This window comes from Myotis daubentonii, chromosome 3 (genome assembly GCF_963259705.1).
Source record: "Myotis daubentonii chromosome 3, mMyoDau2.1, whole genome shotgun sequence".
Classification (NCBI taxonomy): Eukaryota; Metazoa; Chordata; class Mammalia; order Chiroptera; family Vespertilionidae; genus Myotis; species Myotis daubentonii.
The window spans coordinates 68034102-68057644 of NC_081842.1; the positions used below are offsets into that span (position 1 = coordinate 68034102).

At 42.8% G+C, this 23543-nt stretch overlaps 1 protein-coding gene across 2 annotated transcripts in view; it reads left to right on the forward strand.

Moving 5' to 3' along the window:
• The first annotated feature begins 766 nt into the window (after positions 1 to 766).
• The window catches only part of CCDC80 (coiled-coil domain containing 80), a 39050-nt gene continuing 16273 nt past the window's right edge, over positions 767 to 23543 (forward strand). The window contains exons 1-5 of one of the 2 annotated variants that reach the window (XM_059687851.1): positions 767 to 993; positions 1078 to 1532; positions 1949 to 3849; positions 11069 to 11225; positions 23054 to 23190. In XM_059687851.1, coding sequence (XP_059543834.1) covers positions 1960 to 3849; positions 11069 to 11225; positions 23054 to 23190 — 2184 coding nt within the window. In that variant the 5' untranslated portion in view covers positions 767 to 993; positions 1078 to 1532; positions 1949 to 1959. Of the gene's footprint in view, positions 1533 to 1948; positions 3850 to 11068; positions 11226 to 23053; positions 23191 to 23543 lie in introns of both variants that reach the window. The other variant, XM_059687850.1, reaches the window with a different exon arrangement.

Sequence of the window (23543 nt, forward strand, 5' to 3'; positions counted from 1 at the left end):
TCTCTTAGAAAAGCTGGACAAAATGTTTGTATAACTTGAGGCACCTTTCCACCCATCTAAAAGCTGAATCCCTATGACAGACTCAGGAGATGGACACAGCAACCTCAGTCTCTGTAGAACCTGATATGGCTATTTCGAAGGATTGTCGAAAGCCCTATAGATACCTGAAGCTTTTGGAAAGCAACACACACACACACACACACACACACACACACACACACACACACACACTCATGCCTCTGAGGAAGGTCTTAGCCTACCATTCTAGGCAGAACCCAGAACTGTGCCCCTCCCATGATGCAATGGCCGACTGGTCTCAGGGGAACAACAGCTATTGCCTGCATTTCTAACCTTTTACCAGCTTCCTTCTATGCCAAGGAGAAAACTAGGAGCAAGAATACAGTAATATGATCTCCAATTAGCATAAAATAAAAACAACCCAGTCATGTTTTCCACGGGCTTTTCCAACCTCAAACTAAATGCATGAAGCAGGGAGAAAAAGATAAAAATATACTCATGGAACTATAAATATATATATGCTATCTCTGTGTGTGCAGCCAAGCACCCCGACCCAAATGATTATCTGTCTCTAGGAAAACCAAGCAGAAATCTGAGAATTTTCTCGTCCTGAAGTGCAGTGTGAGTACAGACGGGGAGGGAGAATATCCTGATTACTCGGTATGGAAGGGGTTAAGTCCTCAGCCATCCTATTCTAAAGTGATTTATGATGATGGGTAGTGTTTCAAAACTTTCCCCCACCCAAAGAACAGCCTCTCCCTCCTCACCGAGTCCACTCTGGACGTGCTGAAATGGGAAGGAGGCGGTGTTTTGCTGATCTGTTAAATTCTTAGTGAAGTTCCCTTGATTTCCAGTGGCTGCTGTTGTTTGAGTTTGGTTTGGATAGAAACTGAGGTTGTCCTGGCATTCCTGGGACTGAATCCAGGCAAGAGGAAGAAGAAAACGAAGGAGAAGGAAACGAGGAGGGGAAAAAAGGTGGGGAGAAAGAAAGGGAGGAGAGAGGCACAGGGAAAGAGAAAAAGCCTATTTTCAACATCACATTCCTGTGTTTTCCCTCAGCCTGGAAAACATATCAATCCCAGTGCCTTTCTGCTCGGAAACAAAGGGACTAAGCCAGACTGTGGGGGAAAGGGTGATAAGAAGGATCCTGGAACTCTAAAGAGAGCAAAGAGGGAGACGCAGGGGCTTCCTGTCTGTCCGCACAGGGATTGGCACACACAGACACAAGACCCAGCAGAAACGACAGAAAAATGGAGATGCAAAGACGTAAAAGGACAGCTCCTGTCACCTCATCCTACTTGTCAAGAAGGTAAAGAGACAGCCTGAGAGAAAAGAAGAGAGCCGCTGAGCCCTCAGGTCAGGACAGGCGACCGGAGCTGGAGCTGCAGCGTGCCCCAGCCTCGCAAAGGAGACAGAGGGTTGGGAGGAAAGGCATTTCATCTAGGAAACTGTCCTGGGACCACACTTCAGATTGCGCTTTAAACCCCCGGCATTCCATCTCCATGAGCCACAGTGTAAGTGTACAATCCTTTCTGTCTTTGGTGTGATTGTTTCTTTGTTGCTTGTTTGAAGAAATGAAATGAGACTTGTCATAATTAATATGCTCGGTGTGCATTTTCTCTGGAGGATCAGAGAGTCAGATGAAAGGGTGCGAGCACGCTGAATGGGGCACTGAGTTGGGTTTCCTGCTCAATGTCACTGTCTCTGCTCAGTGCTGACAAATTATAGGGGCTTACAAGTAACAGGATCTCAATCCTATTTTCCATTCCCTGACCTCCCTCCTTATTCTTCTCTAACCACCCCTTCCCGTCCCCCAGTCTTTGGCCAAATTGGAGAAAGGGAAAATGCCCAGCTGTTTGCAATTAAATAATTTTCTTTCTTTTCTCCCCTTCCTCTCCCCTGTTGTCTTTGACCTCGCTGCCTCTCAAAGTGGATTGCACAATGACATGGAGAATGGGACCCAGTTTCACCATGCTGGTGGCCATGTGGCTGGTGTGTGGGTCAGAACCCCACCCCCAGGCGATGAATGGAGGGGGCCATGGAGGACAGAAAGCGCCTCTGGTCCCCGCAGTCCACAGAAGGCCCGCTCGGCTGCTGAGGCACACGGGGAGGTCTCAGGGAATGGAGAGAACCGCGCCGGGAGAAGGACACCTGCAGCCTCTCCAAAGAAGGCGCAGTGTGCCGGTGCTGAATATAGCTCACGAGAAGGCCCCGCCGGCCCCGCTGGACATCCATGGGGCCCAGGGGAGACCTGAGCGGAGACCAGCAGCCCGGGCTTCTCCCCGCGAGATGGTCCGGGATGAGGGGTCCTCGGCTCGGTCCAGAATGCTGCGCTTCCCCTCGGGGTCCAGCTCGCCCAACATCCTGGCCAGCTTCGCGGGGAAGAACCGCGTGTGGGTCATCTCGGCCCCCCACGCCTCGGAGGGCTACTACCGCCTGATGATGAGCCTCCTGAAGGACGACGTGTACTGCGAGCTGGCGGAGCGGCACATCCAGCAGATCGTGCTGTTCCACCAGGCGGGCGAGGAGGGCGGCAAGGTGCGCAGGATCACCAGCGAGGGCCGCGTGCTGGAGCAGCCGCTGGACCCCGGCCTCATCCCCAAGCTCATGAGCTTCCTGAAGCTGGAGAGGGGCAAGTTCGGCATGGTGCTGCTGAAGAAGACGCTGCAGGTGGAGGAGCGCTACCCCTACCCCGTCCGGCTGGAGGCCATGTACGAGGTCATCGACCAGGGCCCCATCCGCAGGATCGAGAAGGTCCGGCAGAAGGGCTTCGTGCAGAAGTGCAAGGCCTCGGGGGTGGAGGGCCAGGTGGTGGAGGAGGGGACGGGCGGCGGGGGCGCGGGGCGGCCGGGCCCGAGCAGCGAGAAGAGGAAGGAGGACCTGAGGAGGGCGCACGTGCCACCCACCAGGGACACTCGCGTGAAGGTGCCCAGGAAGCCGGCCGCCACGATGGCCGCGCCTCCGCCGCCGCCCCCGACCCCCAGGGCCACCACCCTGCCTCCCGCTCCCGTCCCCACGGCGACTCGGGCCACCGCGCGGGTGGTGACGGCGGCGGCGAGACCCACGACCACCACGGCGTTTCCCACCACGCAGAGGCCCTGGACGCCCCGGCCGCACCCCTTCTCGGATGCCCACAGGCCCCCAGCCACGGCCGAGGTGACCACCGCCAGGGGGGCCGTAGCCTCGGAGCATCCCTACCCGCCCCCCCGGAGGGAGCCGCCGCGGGAGAGGCCGCAGAGCACCCGGAGGCCCGGCAAGGCCAGCAGCGCCGAGAGCCTCCCGGCCTCGCCCGCGCCCACCTGGGCGCACAGCACCAGGGCGGCCCCGGGCCGCACCCGGGACAACCGCACCGACCGGCGGGAGCACGGCCACCGGGAGCCCCCCGTGGGGCCGGGTCCTCACAAGCCAGCCAAGGGGAAGCCCCCCAAAAAGAAAGCCCAAGACAAAATCCTCAGCAACGAGTACGAGGACAAGTACGACCCCAGCCGGCCCACGGCCTCGCAGCTGGAGGAGGAGTTGCAGGTGGGGAACGTCCCCCCGCAGAGGGCGAAGGACTCCAAGAAGCACGAGAAGCTGGAGAAACCCGAGAAGGAGAAGAAGAAAAAGGCCAAGAGTGAGAAGGCAGACAAGTTGCTCAAGAGTGAAAAGCCAGCGAAGAAGGACAAGGCGGAGAAGAAGAGCCGGCCCGAGAAGGAGAAGAGCAAGAAGAAGAAGGCGGGCCCCGCCGAGCAGGACGGCTCCCTGAAACCCACCACCAAGGACTTCCCGCCGAGCCCCAAGAAGCTGGTGGCCGACCTGCTGGGCTCCTTCGAGGGCAAGCGAAGGCTCCTGGTAAGTAACCTTCTCCTTGGCCTTGCTCTGGGGGCTGCGTGGGGCGTGTTCACGGTTGGTGTGTTGCTTTCCTGAAATCGCACTGCCGGAGGGCAGTCCCTGGCTGACCCTGTGCGGTGTGGAGATATAACTGATCGGGACGTGTGTCAGGGGAGGGCTGTGAACCTTTCTCACACAGACTCAGAGTCATCGGCCAGGGGACCTTAGACATGAATCCAGGGAAGCACCTGTGGCCAGCTTCCCCCAAGCCCCTCAGTCCCCATCCCCCATCTCTACTCCTCTCTTCCAGGGGATAGTTCTGGATACAGCTCCATTTTACTAAGTTCAATGAATAACAACAGAATGGAGAAGTTCCTAAAATGGTATGCACTGACTCTGGTCACAACTTAGGAAAAGGGTTTCTCTCTTCATGATCTGAGAAACCAGAAGCATGTGTATGGGGAAATAAACAAGGTTTCTCCACCCCACCCCACCCCTGCCACTCTCCACCCCCCCCCCCCTTATTAGGTCTATATCAAGAATTGGAAAACTCAAAGGGGAAAGTAAGGCAGCCTTGGTGGAGAGTAGGTGTGACTGGAGTGGGGAGGGGCCCTTTTTGGTGGGACCCTCATGAATGCTTTTAAATCAGCTGTCTGAAATGTTCATCCCTTAAAGGCTGTCTCTTCCATCACTGCCCAACCAGTACGAGGCCAAAAGGATGGAGTGTGAGGAGCTGGATTAATTGTTCTAATTTCCAATACCCTAAAGACACATCTGAACGTGGAGTCCAGATGTCAGTTGCTGAGACTCTATAAAATGAGCATGAGCGTGTGTGTGTAAGAAAGGAGACAAGAAGTCCTTGCTTTTACTTTGTCTCTTTTTCTGAGTGTCATTAGGATTGAGTGAGTCACAGTTATATCTCAGTAGCTATCTAGTTGACCATTACTTGCCACCATCCAAAGAATAACAACCGCATTTTGTCAAACCCCAGAAAAAGGGCGTCGGACAGGAATTAGCCCCATCCTAAAGGTAAGGGCATTTCTCATCAGCAAAGGGAACAGATTTCTTCTCCTCTCCAAGTTTCCTTACCCACTCTTCTAGTGCCCTTCTAGGATTTTACCCCTAGCTTCTTAATGCTGTCATTCTACTCCAGGCTGTCAAAGAGGAAAAGAGTACTATACAATTACTTTAGAGAAAAAGATCAGGAATTAATGCTGGGTGTTATGCATCAAGAATGATTCCCTCAGATACCTGGGTGTCAGGGCACCAACTCATGGCACAGAGAACACCATCTATCCTACTGAAGGCACAAAGTGACTCCACACCCTGCATTTTCCACACCAAACAAGCTAGGCATCCTTCTCTCAGGGCATTGCTCAGAGGGCTTTTAAGGGTTTTTTTCCAATCTGGCCTAAATTGTGATTAATGATCTGAGCCAGAGAGACTCTGGCACCCATCTATCTTTAGTGGTTTCAAAAGTTTCAATGTGCATTTGAAGTGTAATTTAGAGCAGAGTCCCTTGTGGTATTTATCATGGGCGGGGCCTGCCCCTGAATCCTCTTAGCTGTCCCATCAATAGTGTATTTATGTGTTAGAACAAAACGCAAGTTTTTATTGATTCTACAGGTTTTGTGTGTGTGTGTGTGTGTGTGTGTGTGTGTGTGTTATTTTTTTGTATGCATGTTGTTACTCGTTTTAACCAGAGACTTAAAGTAACTATGTAAACTAAGGGTAGCAGAGGATAGGTTGCCACAATAGTTTAACAGCTACTTGGTTATTCCCAGAGTATATAAATTTAAATGGGAATGTTCCAGTGGAAGCATGAGAATCACTGATTTCAGAGTAGAACCCTATCTGGTACTTGAATGTTTGCTAGAGAACCCGTGGGGGAAAAACTACTCTCTTTGGGTTGGGAGAAAGCATTAGTGGTGTGCTCTGTTGCCCTCGTCCTGAGTACCTGGGACTTTGTCCAGCCTGCTAAAGCACATCACCCAATCCTGCCATTTAGCCAACAGGGCAGGCAAAGTGTTCCTCATGGTCGGGTTTTAACCAGGCGAAAATAATCATGGGTAAACTGTCAGGATTGCAATTGTGCACCTATGGGTAAATACTTCCATTACCACTAGTTTATGAGTCAAAAGAAAGGGGTTTTTATACATATCCCTAGTATTAGTCATGCCTTTTATTTCCCTCCCTTTCTCTCCACTCCCTTAGTCAGAGATTTGAAAGCCCAGCTGGGTCTTTTCTGCTTTTAACGGTATCCCTGATCATAAATTTCTAGCAAATGAAACTCAGATGACAGCTTCTGCTGATGTCATCTGAGGCAAAACAGAAACCAGCTGGGATTGCTCATGGCAACGTTGCTGTTGGTGGCTGGTGAGAGGACTGGGTTTATTATTACACAGAAAGCCCCAATAAGAGGCATTTTAGTCTTGCAATCCCCGTGTGCTCAGCTGATGACTGTACCAGAACTGTGTTTTCTAAATAGCTAATGACATCTAAAATAAGAACGGATTAGAAAAGATAAGATGAAATAAACACGATGCAATATCAAAAGATGGAGAGAAAAGACTGTTTGACTAGACAGAGAGGAGACTTGTGTTTCTGGGTGAAAGACCTAGTTGGTGCCATTGACTGTTTTCCCACCCATTTTCCCCACCTAACATGGCTGATGTCATTCAGGAAGCTGGGGATTCAATTAATATTCATTAAGGCTTTGCATTTTGTTCAAGTACAGCTGACAACATATACCTCTAACTGGCCTCAGTCTCACAAGTGAGCTCAAACTTAAATGAGGTTTGAATTCTAAGAAACTGTGCTGGTCTTTGAACTTATCTTCCCAACGTTTCAGTACCCTGGCACCCTGTTACAATTTATCACAAACCTCCAATGCTTTGCATTTATTAATACCATTCTTTCGATGTGAGAACATCACATAACCTCCACTTAAGCGATTAGTTAGGGAAACACTGGCAGCAATGGTGTAGGTTGTGGCTGGGTGAACAGCATCCTAGAAGCCTTCAAAGGAGCTACAGGGGGACCCAGGTGTCCTCTTCTTGGGCACGAGGTCATTTCTTCAACCCCCTGCCTCTCAGTCTGTCAGAGAAAAAGGGCGCATCCTGCCAGGAGCTATTTGAGACTGTGTGGTTTAATTTTCACAACAACCCCTTGAAGAAAGACTTAACTCCATTTATAGACAATGAAACAGAAGCTTAGAGAGGTTGAGACTCCCAAGGTGAACAGTTAATATACTGCAAAGCCAGAATTAGAACTCAGGTATGTCTGATTTTAAAGCTCATGCTCAAGCCACTCCCCCATTCCTGTGGAGTGAATATGGGCATATGCCATAAAGTGAAGGGGAAACTTCCCTGTTAATTAGTCAACACAGATATTTAAAAATTCATTTAACACTTTAAATTACTCAGATAAATGGTAAGACATACCAGTTGTCAACATTTGTGCGAAGCACCAATGTAGAGTTTCTGCCTGGAATACCCAGCTGATTCTCTGCACTTCAACTCGCTGGCTTCCCGGCAGTCAGTCAAGAACAATCGATTGAATCCCAGTTAACCTAATCCCTCAGACTGGCTGGTGTCTGTGTGGGGGTGACAATGGTGAGAATATAGATAAGCTGTTTATCACTTAAACATTGGACTATGTAGAGCAGGGGTCCTCAAACTTTTTAAACAGGGGGCCAGTTCACTGTCCCTCAGACCGTTGGAGGGCCGGACTATTGTTTTTTAAAAAAAAACTATGAACAAATTCCTATGCACACTGCACATATCTTATTTTGAAGTAAAAAACAAAATGGGAACAAATACAATATTTGTATTTGCATGTGGCCCGTGGGCCATAGTTTGAGGACCCCTGATGTAGAGAATAGTTGACAAACCATCATTTTGTGCCAAGAATCTACCTACTTGTCAATTAACAAGAGGCCTCATGGTGCTGAATTGCAGAAATTCAAGTTCAAGTTTAAGCATTCTTTGAAGCTTTGGTAATTCAAGTGGGTTAATACTTTCAACCTTACTTCAGAAATCTGGATATTGGAATAGCAATATACTTAATTGATTTTATTTTAGAAAAGGATATAAAGCTCTGGTTTACTAAGGCAGACGACTACCGTGTTACTTTCCAGAATTTTATAAAAGTCTAGCGTTTTTAGCCTAACACAATATGTAGAATAATCTGAGACTTAAAATGCTTTCCCCCTAGCATTTCCCATTCCTGTTTGCCCCCTTTATTAATGTAAACTGGCTTCATTATACTCTGAGGCTCCTTGTGCCAACACACTGTTGGAACAGAAACATGAAAAAGAGCCATAACACAGTTCTAAATTTATGAGACATGCCCTGATTTATTGCCAACAAACTGGAAAGAGGCCAAGTACCAGACAATAATGTTTACTGAGAAGTCCTAGGATGCTCTCTTTAGGAAGAAGGGGTTGGAAATGGTTACCATTTTAAGTACTGCTTGAAATGCTGCCAAACTAGAAAATTAATTGGATGGAGATGTCAAAACACAGAAAAAGAAACCTTAAAATATATTCAGATGATCAGCCTCTTCTACTTTCCCTGATGTGAACTTGAGGAACAGATTAAGCCAACTGGTTTGTGGGCTGCAGCTAGACACTCATAGGCAGGGGGCCACTGTGTTTCTGAGGGGCTCCCCTCTCCTGGCTGTAATGATCCATGTATCCTGGGGGACGTGGGCCAGAGTTTGCTTTCCTACCAACCATGGGCACAGCAGTGGTAGGGGCTGGGGCTTCAATGCCATAAGCATAAAATATAATAGTAAACCAAGGTAATTCATAAATTCCAAGTGGACAGGGCAGACTCTAAGAACAGTAATTAAAAGGAAGAAGTGATCATCGAGAGATAGAAAAGACTTTAGGGAGAATGCTGCATTTGAAGAATGTCTCAGCATCAGATAAGTTGGAGGGGACCAGAGGGTTTTCTGGGTGGGAGGAGCAATATAGGCCAAGGCAGAGGAAAGAATGTGGGTGAACTATTCAGAGGCGACATACATGTATGGTACTTGGGCATACACAGCCTTACACACATATTTTTATTTATTTTTGCTCAGTCTTCTCACTATTTTGTGAGGTTGGCAGGGAAGTTGTTACACTGTAAAGATGAGAAAATTAAGTAATGTTCAAAAGGTTAAATGACCGTATGAAGGCTACATGGAAGCCACAGGTTGAATAAGGATTAAAATGCAGACCCTCCAACTTTGACTTATAATCACCATTTCTCTGTGTCACTCTGCCAAGATTTCTTTCATGTCATAATTTAGAACGGTCTGGCTATGGGTGAAGAGGGCACATAAAGGAGAGTAGGAAGAAAGGTTAGCAAGAGAGAGCCTAGGGCAAGATCACCGAGTGCCAGAAACTGGGAAATGAGTCATGAAAGATGAATGTCACCTCAAGGTGGGTTAAAGCACCCTTGGGCAAAGGTCCCAACTTGAAAATAAACATTATTAGAGCTCCTGGTTTATTATAGTGTGATTCTCACTGGGTATCCATTGGCCTAAGACTACAGTGTTCACAGATCCTTGGGAGAAACTTCCAGATGGAGGATGAGGTTCTGTGTATGTTGTGTGAAATTCTTACTTAGGTACAAGGGGGAGAAGAACAGAGGGCGTTTTGAGGGCTCTTGAAATTCTGTCATATCATGGTCTGCCCGTGGACTTTAAAGCTTCATGACAAAGTGTGAGATGAGTAAACTGGAGTCTGTGTGTGGATTTGAAATTATAGAGGCAGGTAATTATCAGTCATTTAGCTTCTGGGCAACTGTGCCCTAGAGACTCCTCTAAACATATTCTAAACATGGGCTGATCCTTCATTTAGAGTAGGGAGTCCAAAATCATGACCAGTAAATCTTACCTTTGTTTTGACTATTTTGTGTTCTCACTTAAACATTCATTTTATTTATCTCAAAATAGTGTATTTGTGAGCAAAGAATAACCAGCAAGAAAAACATAAAACATCCCAACTGAAAATAAAACTCCCAAGATTTGAGCTACCATAAACACCAAAGCAAATATTTTCAGATGTCATATAGCTAATTAAAAACTAACAAACAAACCCAAAATGCCATTACTGTCTCTTTTTATAGCCACCTTAAGTCTGTTTTAAGGCTAAGTATGAATCAATGAATAAATTTGATTATTTTTCCTTTTGGGAAATTACATTTTTTAAACAAGCATATGTTACCCAACACATCCAATTGAACGAACATGCTTATAAACACAAAATAAAAAATAAATGAAATCATGTCTACTTAAAATAAATAACAATCTGAGAAAATGATATAAGTTTACCCTAGAAAACCTTTGTTAATGTTCCACTCTAAAGTTATTGAACACATCTTGATTTCCATGAGGGATAGTATTTTGTCAAGCATAGACAATTCTTAGAAGGGAAGGTGTACAGGAAACAATAAACATCTCACAGAGAAAAATAAACAGCAGGATCAAGTTGGGACCAGATATTAACCATTTTGAGAAAGAATTTGAAAAAGGTTGCAGTATGGTAACTTCTCCCCTGAGAAATGCCACATGACAGACTTCAGAATTATTTTATAAGGTTAGATGGGTAAGTAGAGAAATGGCTGATATATTTGAATGTCGTCAAATGGGAGAACATGTATAGAGGCTGACTTCTGAGCTGAGTGATGAGTTAGCAAAGGATGAATGGACAGTGTTCATAGCAGACATCAGCCGTCGATTGTTCCAGAGTGCCTAAGGCCTGGCTATGAAACTCTCTCAACCCTGTGAGACATGAAATAATAGTAGTAACCACTCAATTCACAAATGCCAGAGCAGCCAATTAGGATAAGGGAGATTTGCCAAGCAGTTTTTACATGCCAAGTATTTATGCAGTGCCCACAACAGCCTTGCACAATAAGTTCTGCTGTGCGGAGTTCACAAGTGAGAAAACCAAGACACATGGACACTAATAAGGAATGTAAATAGTAGAAATGAGGAGAAAAATCTAAGCTTCCTGGAGCCATTTAAAAATAAAAGCCCTTTACAAACAGTCTTTTGGCCCTAATTATGCTAACTGTCCAACAAAACCATGTACTCTAGTTTAGTTTAGCTTAGCTTAGCTTAACTTAATTAAATTTAGTTTTGGTGTCAGTCACTACCAGCCCTGTATTCCAAGTCATCCCTTTGGATTTTGCCTCAGTGTAAAACTATCAGTATGAATTAATATTTGCTTGCCTTCGCCCACCTCCAGCTGATCACCGCTCCTAAGGTTGAGAACAACATGTATGTGCAACAGCGAGATGAATATCTGGAAAGTTTCTGCAAGATGGCCACCAGGAAAATCTCTGTGATCACCATCTTTGGCCCTGTCAACAACAGCACCATGAAAATCGACCACTTCCAGCTAGGTTCTCTTAACCATTTTAATTATATTTTTGTTTCTCTCTTAGCTAAGGTGGGACAAATTGTATGGGAGAGGTCGGTGGGGAATCACAGGAAACTTCAGATGTTCAGAGGGCTCTTTCCTTGAGGCAACAAAGTTTAGTTGTGCCTCACGTTTATTTGCATAACCATTTTCTATGGTTCTGGTTTAAATTTTTGGCACTTTAAAATGAAAAATACCCAGTGCTCTATGGTTTGAAAGCCAGTAAGGTGGAGAAAAAAGAGAGAAGTATACAGCAGGGGGAGAACCAGAAAGGTATTCAGAAATTTTCTTCTGGATTCTGAATCTTCTTGCCTGTGAATAACGCGTCATCTGATCTTCCTGCGGCCTTCATGCTGCAGGCAACTCATTCACAGATAGGGACCTGCCAGACCCTTGAACTACTTAAGTCTGGCAAGGCTGGGGAGGGAATTAACCAGGGCTCAAAGAAGCTGTTAAGATAAATGAAAAGTCACTGAAATATGGACTGAACTCTGCCCAAGTCCTTTGGAAAGCAGAAGAATTTGGCTGAATGTAGAGTTTTCGCAATTTTTCATATTAATCATGCATGTGGGACTCTTGAAGTGTCATTGGGCAGCTGAGATCTAACTCATTGCAGTTCCCCTGAACGTTGAAAGACTTAATGTAAGTAGTTAAGCCTCAGTCAGAAGTCCCAAATCTGCCCCACCCATTTATTCTCTAATTATTACATCTCTAGGGCTTTATTGAGTTAGTTAGTTAGTTAGTTAGTTAGTTAGTTAGTTAGTTAATCCTCACTTGAGGATATTTTTCCATTGAGTTTTTTTAGAGAGAGTGGAAGGGAGGGGGAGAGACACAGAGAGAAACATCAATGTGAGAAAGACACATCAATTAGTTACCTAGCGGGCCAGTGATCGAGCAACAAAGGTATATGCCCTTGACCAGAATCCAACCCTGGAACCTTCAGTCCAAGGACCGACAATCTATTCACTGAGCCAAACCAGCTAGGGCAGGGGGTTTATTTTTAAAAACCTTTTTCTTACATGCATTCTCTACTTTTTTATTTTCATTTAACTATAAAGAAAATCCTTCCTATTCTACCATTTGTATATTCTGTATGTTTTTCATAAAATACATTAGATCTGAAAACATCTGAAAGGATGTAAAACAGACTTTCCCCATTAGTTAACATTTAACTTCAATACATATAACGCATTAGCTCACAGATTTTTCTGTCATGTGATCTTAGTATAATTGTATACTTCTTAGTATACTTACTTAGTATAATTGTATACTTAGTATAATTGAACACATAGTCGTAATTATGTCATGATAATGTCAATTTGGTTTTTAATATGGTCTAGCTTTCTAAGTCATATTTTATTGTGGTAAAAACAGGACCTGATTTTTAAGTTCATAGTACAGTATTGCTAACCTTAGGCACATGTTGTACAGTAGATCTCTAGAATGTATTCAGGTAGGAAGTTTCAGTTATACATTCTCTTTCATTAGCTCACCTTCCCCTCTTGACATAGATTCAAAGGAAAATTAAAAGCATCCTTCCCAATGTCCCACCCTAAACCATTGTGGATCAGTGATTTATCTGTGGATGTGCTGTGTGTGTGTGTTTGGCAGGGGGAACAACAACAACTCAATGTCCTTATCTTAACTGAAACAACAGGCATACAAACAGAAGACACAAAAGAAGTTGTGGAGTCAAACAAACCATTTCAAAAACACAGTCATTACCTCTTTGTTGTGTGAACATCTTTGGCCAAGCTACTTCCTAATTCTCAGCTTAGAACATAGTTATCTGTATTTCCAGGCATGGTAAGATTTTAATAAGGTAATGTATGTAAATAGTGGTCACATAATGAGCACTATTACTGTGGTCATCATCACCACCATTGGTTCTGGCAGGCATCTGGAGATCAGTGAGCTGTCATAGGGAGTAGAGCACCTATAATTGAAAAATGCTTATAATCGTTTTCTGCTAATTACAGAATGTTGATAGTGAACCCTCACAACTGCTCTGCAAGGTTAGGCTGTATTACTACTCCTGGTGATAATACCTCAAAGGCACATGTTCTGTGGTTAACAGGATTCAACCATTTGCTTCCTGGATTTTCAAATAGTAGCATGAGCCAGCGAGCTCAATTATGATCCAGATGTCTAGAGAGGAAGTAGGTATTCAATCCAATGCAGGAACGGGTTCTGGCTGGTGATGAAAATTCTTCCCCAGGTGTTCCCAATGTCAAATGCGTTAACCACGAACTCTCACACAAAGAATTCTCATGCCTTATTTGAGGGATGTTTGGGAAAATCATTATGTCCCCTACCTCATCCTCTATATGGTGCTGTTATAAGCATCTGGTGCTGCCTTGGCAAAATGTTAGCATTAATCCTGCTATTTTCTAGACATCTGGATTGAATATGAACTGTAGAGGGACTGAGGTTTTCTTTTTTGCCCTAGTAAAAGTCGGGTATTGTGATTTGGGTGTTTGCCTGTCACTGAATGGCAGCTTGGACGTGGTTTTGGGTGCTTTTATCTTGTTCCTCACTTAATTCCTGGAAGGCCTTTCTGTCTTTGTGTCATGTCCCAGGTTACCCTTATAGGAAAGGCCATAGTACTTTCAGCCAAGACTGGGAGTCAGCCATGGGAAAGTAGGAACTGGCGTGCTTCATGGTCTCAGTGAACCAAACTCCAGCCTTGACCAATTTTCAGCTGGAAATCTATCAGATGGCCTTACTTTCCTTAAAAATGAATCAAGCACTCTGGACTCTTCCAGGCCTTTACTGGACCTAAAAAACAGAGGCCCACATACAATTCCAGTGTGAGCTGTCCTCCCACCTGCCCCATCTTCTTAAATGTATGTGAACTATAGATGATAGACCTACAAATACCAGGAAACTTCCCTGAAGATTTCAGGCATCAGCTTAACAAAGGTTATTCAGGCTTGAGCAAATTCCAGTGCAGCATAAACCCATCTGTTTTTGCCAGCCCAGAGTGTTATATGGGAGGGTTTAGAACAGGGGTGGGCAAACTTTTTGACTCGAGGGCCACAATGGGTTCTTAAACTGGACCGGAGGGCCGGAACAAAAGCATGGATGGAGTGTTTGTGTGAACTAATACATGTTAACACTGCTGCTGGTGAAGGAGCGGAGGAGAGAGCAAGAGAACCCTCCGCTATTTCAGCTCCGCTGGCCGGATAGAACAGCCGAACGGGCTGGATCCGGCCTGCAGGCTGTAGTTTGCCCACGGCTGGTTTAGAATGACCTAACACATAAAAGCATTCTTAATTGCTAGTGGCATTTAAAATGTCGATGTAGGCCCTAGCTAGTTTGGCTCAGTGAATTGGCCAGGGGACTGAAGGGTCTTGGGTTTGATTCTGGTCAAGGGCACATGCCTGGGTTGTGGGCTCAATTCCAGTAAGGGGTGTGTAGGAAGCAGCCATCAATGATTCTCTCTCATCATTGATGTTTCTATCTCTCTCTCCTTCTCTCTCTCCCTTCCTCTCTGAAATCAATAAAAATATATTTAAAAAATAAAATAAAATGTCCATCTAGGATGGAATATGGAATTCATAGGAGAATTTCTAAAAAAAAAAAAAAATCCCAAACTTTTATAAGTGAGTGTAAAAGAATACATTTCAGCATAAAATACTCTCTGATTTTGATCCTGTTGAAGAGGATTGTTCTTTAAGGACAAGTTTCACAACCATCAGGATCCATAAAAATGCAGAAATGCTGCTTTCCCTCAGGAGTACCTGAAAAAAATTGACCCTTTGCCCCAACTCCTCCTTTCATCCCTGGTGACACTGTCTGGCAGCTGCCTTCTTTAGACTCTGTCACCCTGTGCTGGGAGGCAAGGCTGGGTGAGTGAGCAGATTTCCAGACACTGGCTGCCCTGTCCTTCTCTGTTTATTCAGTCTTTGATTATCAATCACTCTGTGCCCTAGAGGCTAGAGAGGCTGTCTCCTAACTTGTTTAGTCATCCCATCCCATTGCCCTCAGCTGCTTCTAGCATCCAGTGTATCAGTGTCAAGATCAACCCCTGATAATCAAGAAGTATAAAGTGCCCATAAGTCAAATGCTTGAAGTGTTTGAAGAATGTGGTGTCACCATCAGAGAAGGTATTATAAATACCAGAATTTTAAAAAGTGGGTGGATTTAAGAGAGGTGCCTTGAAACTAAGTAAATTTTTTTGGTACCTGATGACTCTATCAAGGTTCTTTTGGTTTTTATTAAGTTGTTTTAATGATACATTTTTTTTATTCCAAACTCAGAGATCATAAAAAGATATACACAGATAAGTCTTACACCAATTTCTGGCCCCTTTACTCTGTACGCCTGCCCCCATAGGTATTTTTTTATTTCTTATTTGTTCATTTAGAATGTCTTTGTGCAAATACAAATAAATATAAATACCTATATTCCCCTTCTTTTGATACAAAATATAGTATATTATATATGCTGTTCTGCTTTTTTTCAATTAAATATATTTCCTGGAGATCTTTCCCTTTGAATTTACAGAGATCTTTCACTTTCTTTATTAAGCCATTGTGAGATTTATTATACCATAGTTTATTTTAGTCCCCTTGTTGATAAATACTTGGATTTTTTCAGTATTTTTTATAAACAATTTCACAGTTAATAGCCTCATACATTTGTCATTCTATGTATATGTGTGTATCTTTACAGTAGATTTGTAGAAGTAGAATTGTTGGACCAAATGGAAAATGTATTTCATTTTGGTAGATAAGAACAGATTTCTCTCTATACAAGTATATCTTTTTGCAGTCCCATCAGCAATGTATAACTGTCTGTTTCTCCAAAACTGTCCATGGAGTATATAATCAAACTTGTGAATGATTTTAGCCAATGTGGTATATGGAAAATGGTGTTGTAGTATAGTGTTGGGTGGCATTTCTCTGTTTTTGAATATGACTGAACACCTTTTCATATAATTAAGCAGCATTTATATTTTGTTTTTAGTGTCCTTCACCCATTTTTCTATTAGATTGGTACTCTTTATAAATTAGAATAAAAACCTCAGACACTCAGGCCCCTTCCTCACTCCAAGATACTGACTCAGTTGGGAAATGGGGTCCAGGAGGAATTTCTTTTTTAAAATGTTGTTCAAGTGATTCTGATTTTGCAGCTAGGTTTGGTCTAGAGCAGAAGATTGTATGTAGAAGGGAAGAGAGGGCTGGAAATGTAGGTTGGTGCCACATTTAGAGGATTTCAAATATCAGGGCAAAGAATTCCAACTTTATTTGGTAAACTACATGAAATCACTAAAGATGTTGGAATATATTTTTCAAATAAATTATAAATAACTTTTAAGGTTTGGTAGAGTTAGTGTGCAGGATAGAAATGTACCTGGCAGGACCCATTCTTCATATATAGGACAGGTTACTCTATCCAGGGACCAAGTGAGAGCACCAGCTTTGTGATCAAGAATGGCCAGGCTAGTCCCATCCATCAGTGTAACCCAGTCACTCCTCCTACAATGACTGATGGTAAGCAGGCAAACAACCACTCACGGAGTAAAATAGGAGCAAGCAGATCAACTACAAAGTCATTTGAATGGATCTGTTTCCAGTTAAAAGGAAGTAAATCCCATAAAAACCTGGAGGCCAAGGTTATCCGAACTGAAATAACCTACCACTGACTGCTCGGCGATCCTGGCAATGCTCTTGAGATAAAAGCAGTTTAGCATCTGCTGGAGTGTTGCTCTCCAGACTTATCCAAAGTACAACAGAGAGGCCTTTGGCTCCCACTGACTTCTTGAATAAAATAGTCGTATTTTAAATGCAGTGTAAGTGTGTTTCATTTATGTTATATGTTGCCCCGGGACATTATTAAGGTCTGATGGTGAATAGTGCAGCATACTGAATGACATTTAAGAGACTGGAATGTCAAAGAAAAATAGATTTTACTACTCACAGGTTCCAGACAGGAAGCTGCAGCATGCCTCTCAGGGCCACAGGAGAAACACTAGGTTTTGGTGGGGAAGCAGAAGCAAGAGTGAGGAGAGAGTCCAGGCCACGGTCTTTATTGGGGTTTCCATGGGAAAAAGCAAGGCAGGAAAGGGTGAAATAGTTTTACGTCGGTTAGTGTGAATGATTTTAGTGGGCTTTGGACTGTAGGGTTGGTCCCTAGTTGCCTAGCACCTGGTCCTGGAATGATTAAGGCAGATAAATATTGTCTCTTGGGTTCCATGGGCCAGAGAAAGGGGTTAGGGCTCTGGATTGGTTAGTTTCCATTTCAAAGACCGGCTCCCTGGTTGGCCCTTTGCTATCTCTAAGAATTTGTTAGCCCAGAGAGGGACGGTTGCTCTCCAGGCTTTTTAAGGTGTCAAAACATGATAATATACAGAAAATTTAAATTTAAGTATATATATGATTAATACAATTTTAAGACCTCATACATGAAAACCCAAATTTTTAAAAAAATGAATATATATATATATATGTATATATATATATATATATATTCTTAAATTGCACTGGATTGGCTGTGTTTGGGGCTCAAAAGATAAAGGAAAGTGTAAGGGTTTGATGGTGGGTTTTGTACACAGACCAGAATTGCTCATTTCTTTACTCTATCCCTCACTACCCTCTTTCTTCATGTGATATCTTTTTTAGGGGACGTTTTTATGATTACCAAATCTGTGTCAAGTGCCTGTGTGTGCCAGGCTACAAAACTTAGAAGATGAGCTATGATCAAGACTCAGTTCCTCTTGTTGAGGTGCTCCTATCTAGTAGGATGATACATGTGTAAATAATTGGTTACAATGAAAGGTGATAGGCATCATTACAGAGGAATGTAAAAATGTGATGAGTGCGCAGGTAAAGTAAAGACAAGTTACCCAGCTAACCAGGAGTTCCCATGTGAACAAGGGCAGGGTTAGCATGCCAGAAAGGGAAGGCATGTTTCTGGACACTGAAAATAGGGAGCTAGAGCATAATGTATGGAAGAAGAGTTAAGAGATAGCTAATTAAGACAGGCTGAGTCCAGGATTTAAATGGCCTGTATGCTATGCCAAGGATATGAATTTTATCTCTGCTGCTAGTGTGTGTAACAATCACCCAGGAAACTTGTCAAAATGCAGTTTCCTGGGTCTCCCTACTAGTGATTCTGAACCCAGTGGTCTGGATCCAAGGATTGTAATTTTAATATGAACTCAAGGTGATTGTGATGAAGGTAGACAGTAGGTCATACTTTGAAAAAGTGCTAGAGGAGATAGGGAACTTCCAAAGCAATGGCAGAAACTAAAGTAGTCCAGAGACATTGATGGCATGGCCTGCACTTAGGGGTGGGAGGGTGGGAGGAGGAGAAACCATGGATATTTCAGAGAAGAAACAGTCACAGTTGAAAACTTCAAACATAATGGCTGGGACAATTGGTGTTTAACAAGTTGTAATTGAAGCTGATTTTTTCTGCATGTCGTTGCTACCTATGGTTAGACATAGAAGAGCAAATCCATAAAGAACTTTGCTATTACCTGAATTTGACCCTGACTTTTTGGAGTTGGAATTGTTAAGAGATGGAAAACCAGACAAATGTCCCACATGCAGGGCCAGTCCTTACCAGGACACAGCAGAGTTCACCCTCCCCCTGTCCTTCCTCAGTGCTCTTAAGTCTGGGGCAGGCTGTGTGGAATGACCAAATTCCACCAAATGGGCTTGAATCTGTGAATCATTTCAACTGGATCAGAAGCAGATGGACAGTTCATGGGATGCTTCCCGACCAAATGTTTGCTTCTAAGCCATGCAACCCTTGACAAGGACTACAGAGCTTTGGCAAAACAAGAAGCTGCCAAATTGATGTTGCTTTCCCAGAGAACCTCTTGTTCACCCAGCCCTGATTTAGACGGAATTCAGACCATAGCAGAGAGCAGGCAGCTGGAGACAGGAGCTGGCCTCACATGTACCTTACTCAGAATTCAGCCAGCAGTGGACTCTGTTTTGCCACAGAGTTGCCACCACCCTAGTTGGATCCAGTGTCAATCAGTGCTTTTATTGCTTTTTGTTGGCATGTTCCCCTGCTCAACCTTAACATTCATTTGGGATGTAGATAGTTCTGTAGTCTGGAAGAGCAGAATGGTTTATTTCTCATGTTCAGTCAAAACACTTCAGAAAATATTTTAGTTGAAAGGAGAAACCAGACCATGAAATTAGTTTCTTGCCACATCCTAGTAGAACAAAGTTTGCCTTAACGGTCCTGGGTCCTTTCCATCCTGAGTGTGACATATTTTGGTAAAGTAGAAAGAGCACTGGAAAGGAATGAGGTCATTTTATTTGAGTCCTAACTCTCACTCTGTTATTAACTAGTTTTGTGAATTTGAGCAAGTTGCTCCCTCCCTGGGATCTGTGACAGGTTGGTTCCCTGGGAAACAGATTGTGAGACTTTGAAATTTGCATGCAGGAAGTTAATGAGGAATATACCCAGGAACAATACCAATGAGGGATGGGGGATACTAGATGACAAAGGGAGAATTTGAATTGTAATGAGGTTGGCCCCTCAGAGTCGTTCACTTTAAGGTAAAAAGAACAGCTTTTTTATCTACAGTCTCCTCCCGCCCCTCTCCTCGCCACACACACACTGCATCAACCATTGAATTGAATATGGGCTGTCCCCTAGTATGGGTGTAACTTAGAGCAAGGCAGCTATTTTTTAAGACGAGCATGTTTTAGGACTCAGCTATTAACATTCACAGCAGACTTAGTCTGAAAGTAGGATCTGGACTGCACACTACAGCATGCACTACATACTGTTCCTTAGTTTCAACCTCAATAATGTGTCTGGGTTGAAAATGTCCATATCAGTTATCTAGTGCCACAATAAGGCTACATAATAAAGACCCACACACCTCTCTGGCATACACCATTAAATATTCATTTAGTTACAAGTTTGTAGGGTTTAGCTGACCTGGGCTTGGCTTGGCTAGGCTTGCTCATGTATTTTCAGTCAGCTACAAGTTGGTTAGGTGGTTCTGCTGATCTTGGCTGGGCTTGCATAAAGGCTAGGTGTCATGCCAGCTGATCTGGGATAGCCCTGGCTGGGATGAGACCAGAGTAACTTGACTTATTCTCTAGAAGTCTGGTGAGGATATGTAATCATGGCAATGGTCAAGGCAAGAGCAATTCCAAATGTGCAAACTCACTTCTAGCTTCTACTTGTGTTACTTGTGCTAACAAAGCAAGTCAGATGAGTTCAAATTCAAAAGGCAGGAGAGTTCAACCCATTCACCATAACAGGGAGCTGCAGTTACTGGGCAGAGTGTAGTAGGTACAGGGAGGGGTGGAGAATTGGGACCATTTTTAAAATCTGCTATAATCTCCAACTTCCTTCTGTCTCAGCCACTCAATGGTTTTTGTGATTTTATCTGTTAGGTAGATGCTAATAGTCTACTTTTTATTCTGATTAGGAACTTGAACTCTGTCCAAGAATACTTATTTCTGAATCCAGCACCCAAAACAGAATCAGTTCAGGACACTAGAGACAAATATTTTGTTTAATGAACAAAAACAAAAATGAATGTGTGTTGGGAATTAAAAGTAGTAATTCCTAAGTTTGAGATAAAATCTAGTTTGTAAAATCTTAGAATCAGAAAAGAAATTGTTAAGGGCATTTTGAAAATCAGTTTTTTAATGATATTTTTCTAGTTATTAATTATTTCTAATCACAAAGTAAAATATGTTCCATGTTAAAATGTAAATAATATAGACATGCATAGAGTAAAGAATGAAAGTTTCTACCCTTCCTCTCCCCACTCTCCAGAGGCAACTGTAGGAGCAGAAAAATAATTTTTCTTCTATCCTTCTAAGTTCTTAAGTCCTGATAATCAAAGTAATTAGAGACTTATTAACAGATAAAATGACCAAACTTATTACTTATGTACATACAAGGGTTCCATATGAAGGGTCCCAGGGACAAATTGAGCAGGTGTGGTTTGAGACTTCAAAGTGCAGGAAGGCAATTTACATGAAGATGGTAAAGCAAACTTTTGACAAACAAACTTTTGTTGGGCCACTTTAACAAGGGGACCCAGAAAAGACTGATCAAACAGGCCTAACTCGGTTCCTTCATTTCCATCACACCTAGTTTATATTAAACTATATTTATCTATGATGATATCTCCCTTCCTGGAACAGGCCCTCTGTCTAAATTCTACAGGGAGAAGGTAAAAACTTCTTCCTGAGTCTCATTTCTTAAAAATAACCAGTTTAAAATAGTCAATATCCCCAAAAAAAGGCATATTTTGGGATGACAAATTCAGCTTCTCTTCACAGCCATTGTTAACAGCTGTATGTCCTGCTGGACCTTTTCCTGTGCATATTCACATGTGGATGTATTATCTTTTGTCTTGTTTCCTTTCAATGAAGAATAAAGTCATACTATACATTTTATTCTGCAACTAGGTTTTGTTACTCAATGAGGTATACCAATAATAAATAAAAAACAATAACACAAATCTAGCAATTCTTTTAAATTGATTTATGTTTTATGCGTGAGAGCAAAATGTGCATCTAAAATAGTTTATATGTATGAGGTCTATTATTTTTCATTTTGTAGACAGTGCTTGGCCCTCATGTAGGTTCCATGCCTTTGAACCACCTCCATGAAGAACTGTTATGATTTGGGAAGGAAAAGAGATTATTTCCTCTCTCATTTTGATCTACTTGGGAGAAATCAAGTTTCTTGTTTATATACTTTCAATGAAACTAATCAAATAAACAAAAGTAATAGTTAAATTATAATTGTCCCTTTAAAAAAATAAATACAAGAGTGATGGTCAATTGTACTCAAGCTATATAATTTCAGTATCTGCAAAATTATGGTTGTTTCTACTGCACTACAATTCATTGGGTAGCAATGTTAATAATAACTGATAGATTATCTTCACCAATGTATCTATTAATCACATATTTGTTAAGTTTAATATTTTACATTTTAAAAAAATACAGGGGATTATTTTGCAGATAAAAATTCTAGTAGAGTTGAAGGAAACACTGTGACTTGTATGGGAGAGAAGAAATAAATAAAGCTGTCCTATCATTTACAAAAGGCTTTGCAAACATAGGAGTTGCCATGTTCATACTTCCTATTAACCCAGTGGCACCTTCAGGAACCATTCTGAATTATAATAATTTATTTTTAAGACTTAATATTTAAAAAAAATAGATAATGGTTAAAACTCCCATAAGTTCAGTAACACTCTTCTTAAAATTATATTCACTTGCAAAATTTGGATTATGAATAGCTTGACTTTTTTCTGGAGCCAAAATGAACTTGATACTAGGTTTGAACATAGACTTTTCCTTTTTCTCTATAGCAATGACCTGGTTCACTGATTCCCAAAGTGATTCTATAATAAAAGGGAGAAACAGACCCAGATTTTAGACTTAAATAAATAGCTAAAACTAAAATAAATTTTAAAATTAAATAAAACTTAAAAGTACCTGGTTTACTTCCCTGGTGAGTTAGGGTAATGACTCATTCTGGGTGAGGTGGCAGTCTTCTTGCAGGGATGGCTCAGCAGTCTCTCATTTTGCTCCTAATGATTTACTTTAACCAAGGTGGGCAGAGATGGAGCTTGGTCATCTTTAGAAGAGTGATTTTCAAAATGAGTTTATTTATTCATTCATTTCTGATTTATTTATTCACTTTGTAAACTTTTATTTAAACCAAATGTTAGTCAAATATGTGCAACTAATGAAAGATGTTCTAATTAACTCTGGATGGAGGCCCAGAGCTTCTACCCATTTGTTCCTATTGGTTTCTATCTTGTCACACCATATTTATTTACATTTCCTTTGCTTTAAGATAATGAGAAACCCATGCAAGTGGTGGATGATGAGGACTTGGTAGACCAGCATCTCATCAGTGAGCTGAGGAGAGAGTATGGAATGACCTATGATGACTTCTTCATGGTGCTAACAGACGTGGACCTCAGAGTCAAGGTATGGGTTCCTGATTTGGATAATGTGGAGCCATTCCTTACAACAGCAACTCTGAATTTTTTTGTCACTGAGTCTAATAGATATGAGTGAACACAAATCCTATATAATAAAAACCTAATATGCTAAGTGTCCAGTCAACAAGTGGGCCATTCAACCAATCAAAGCATAATATGCTAATGATATGCTAAGGCTGCTCAACCACTTGCTATGATGTGCACTGACCACCAGGGGGAAGATGCTCCAATCAGTAGGTGAGCTTGCTGCTGGAGTTGGGCCGATCAGGACTAAGCGAGATGGGCAGGACACACCCTGGAGCCCTCCCACAGTCCCTCCCCAGCCCCAATAATGCACTG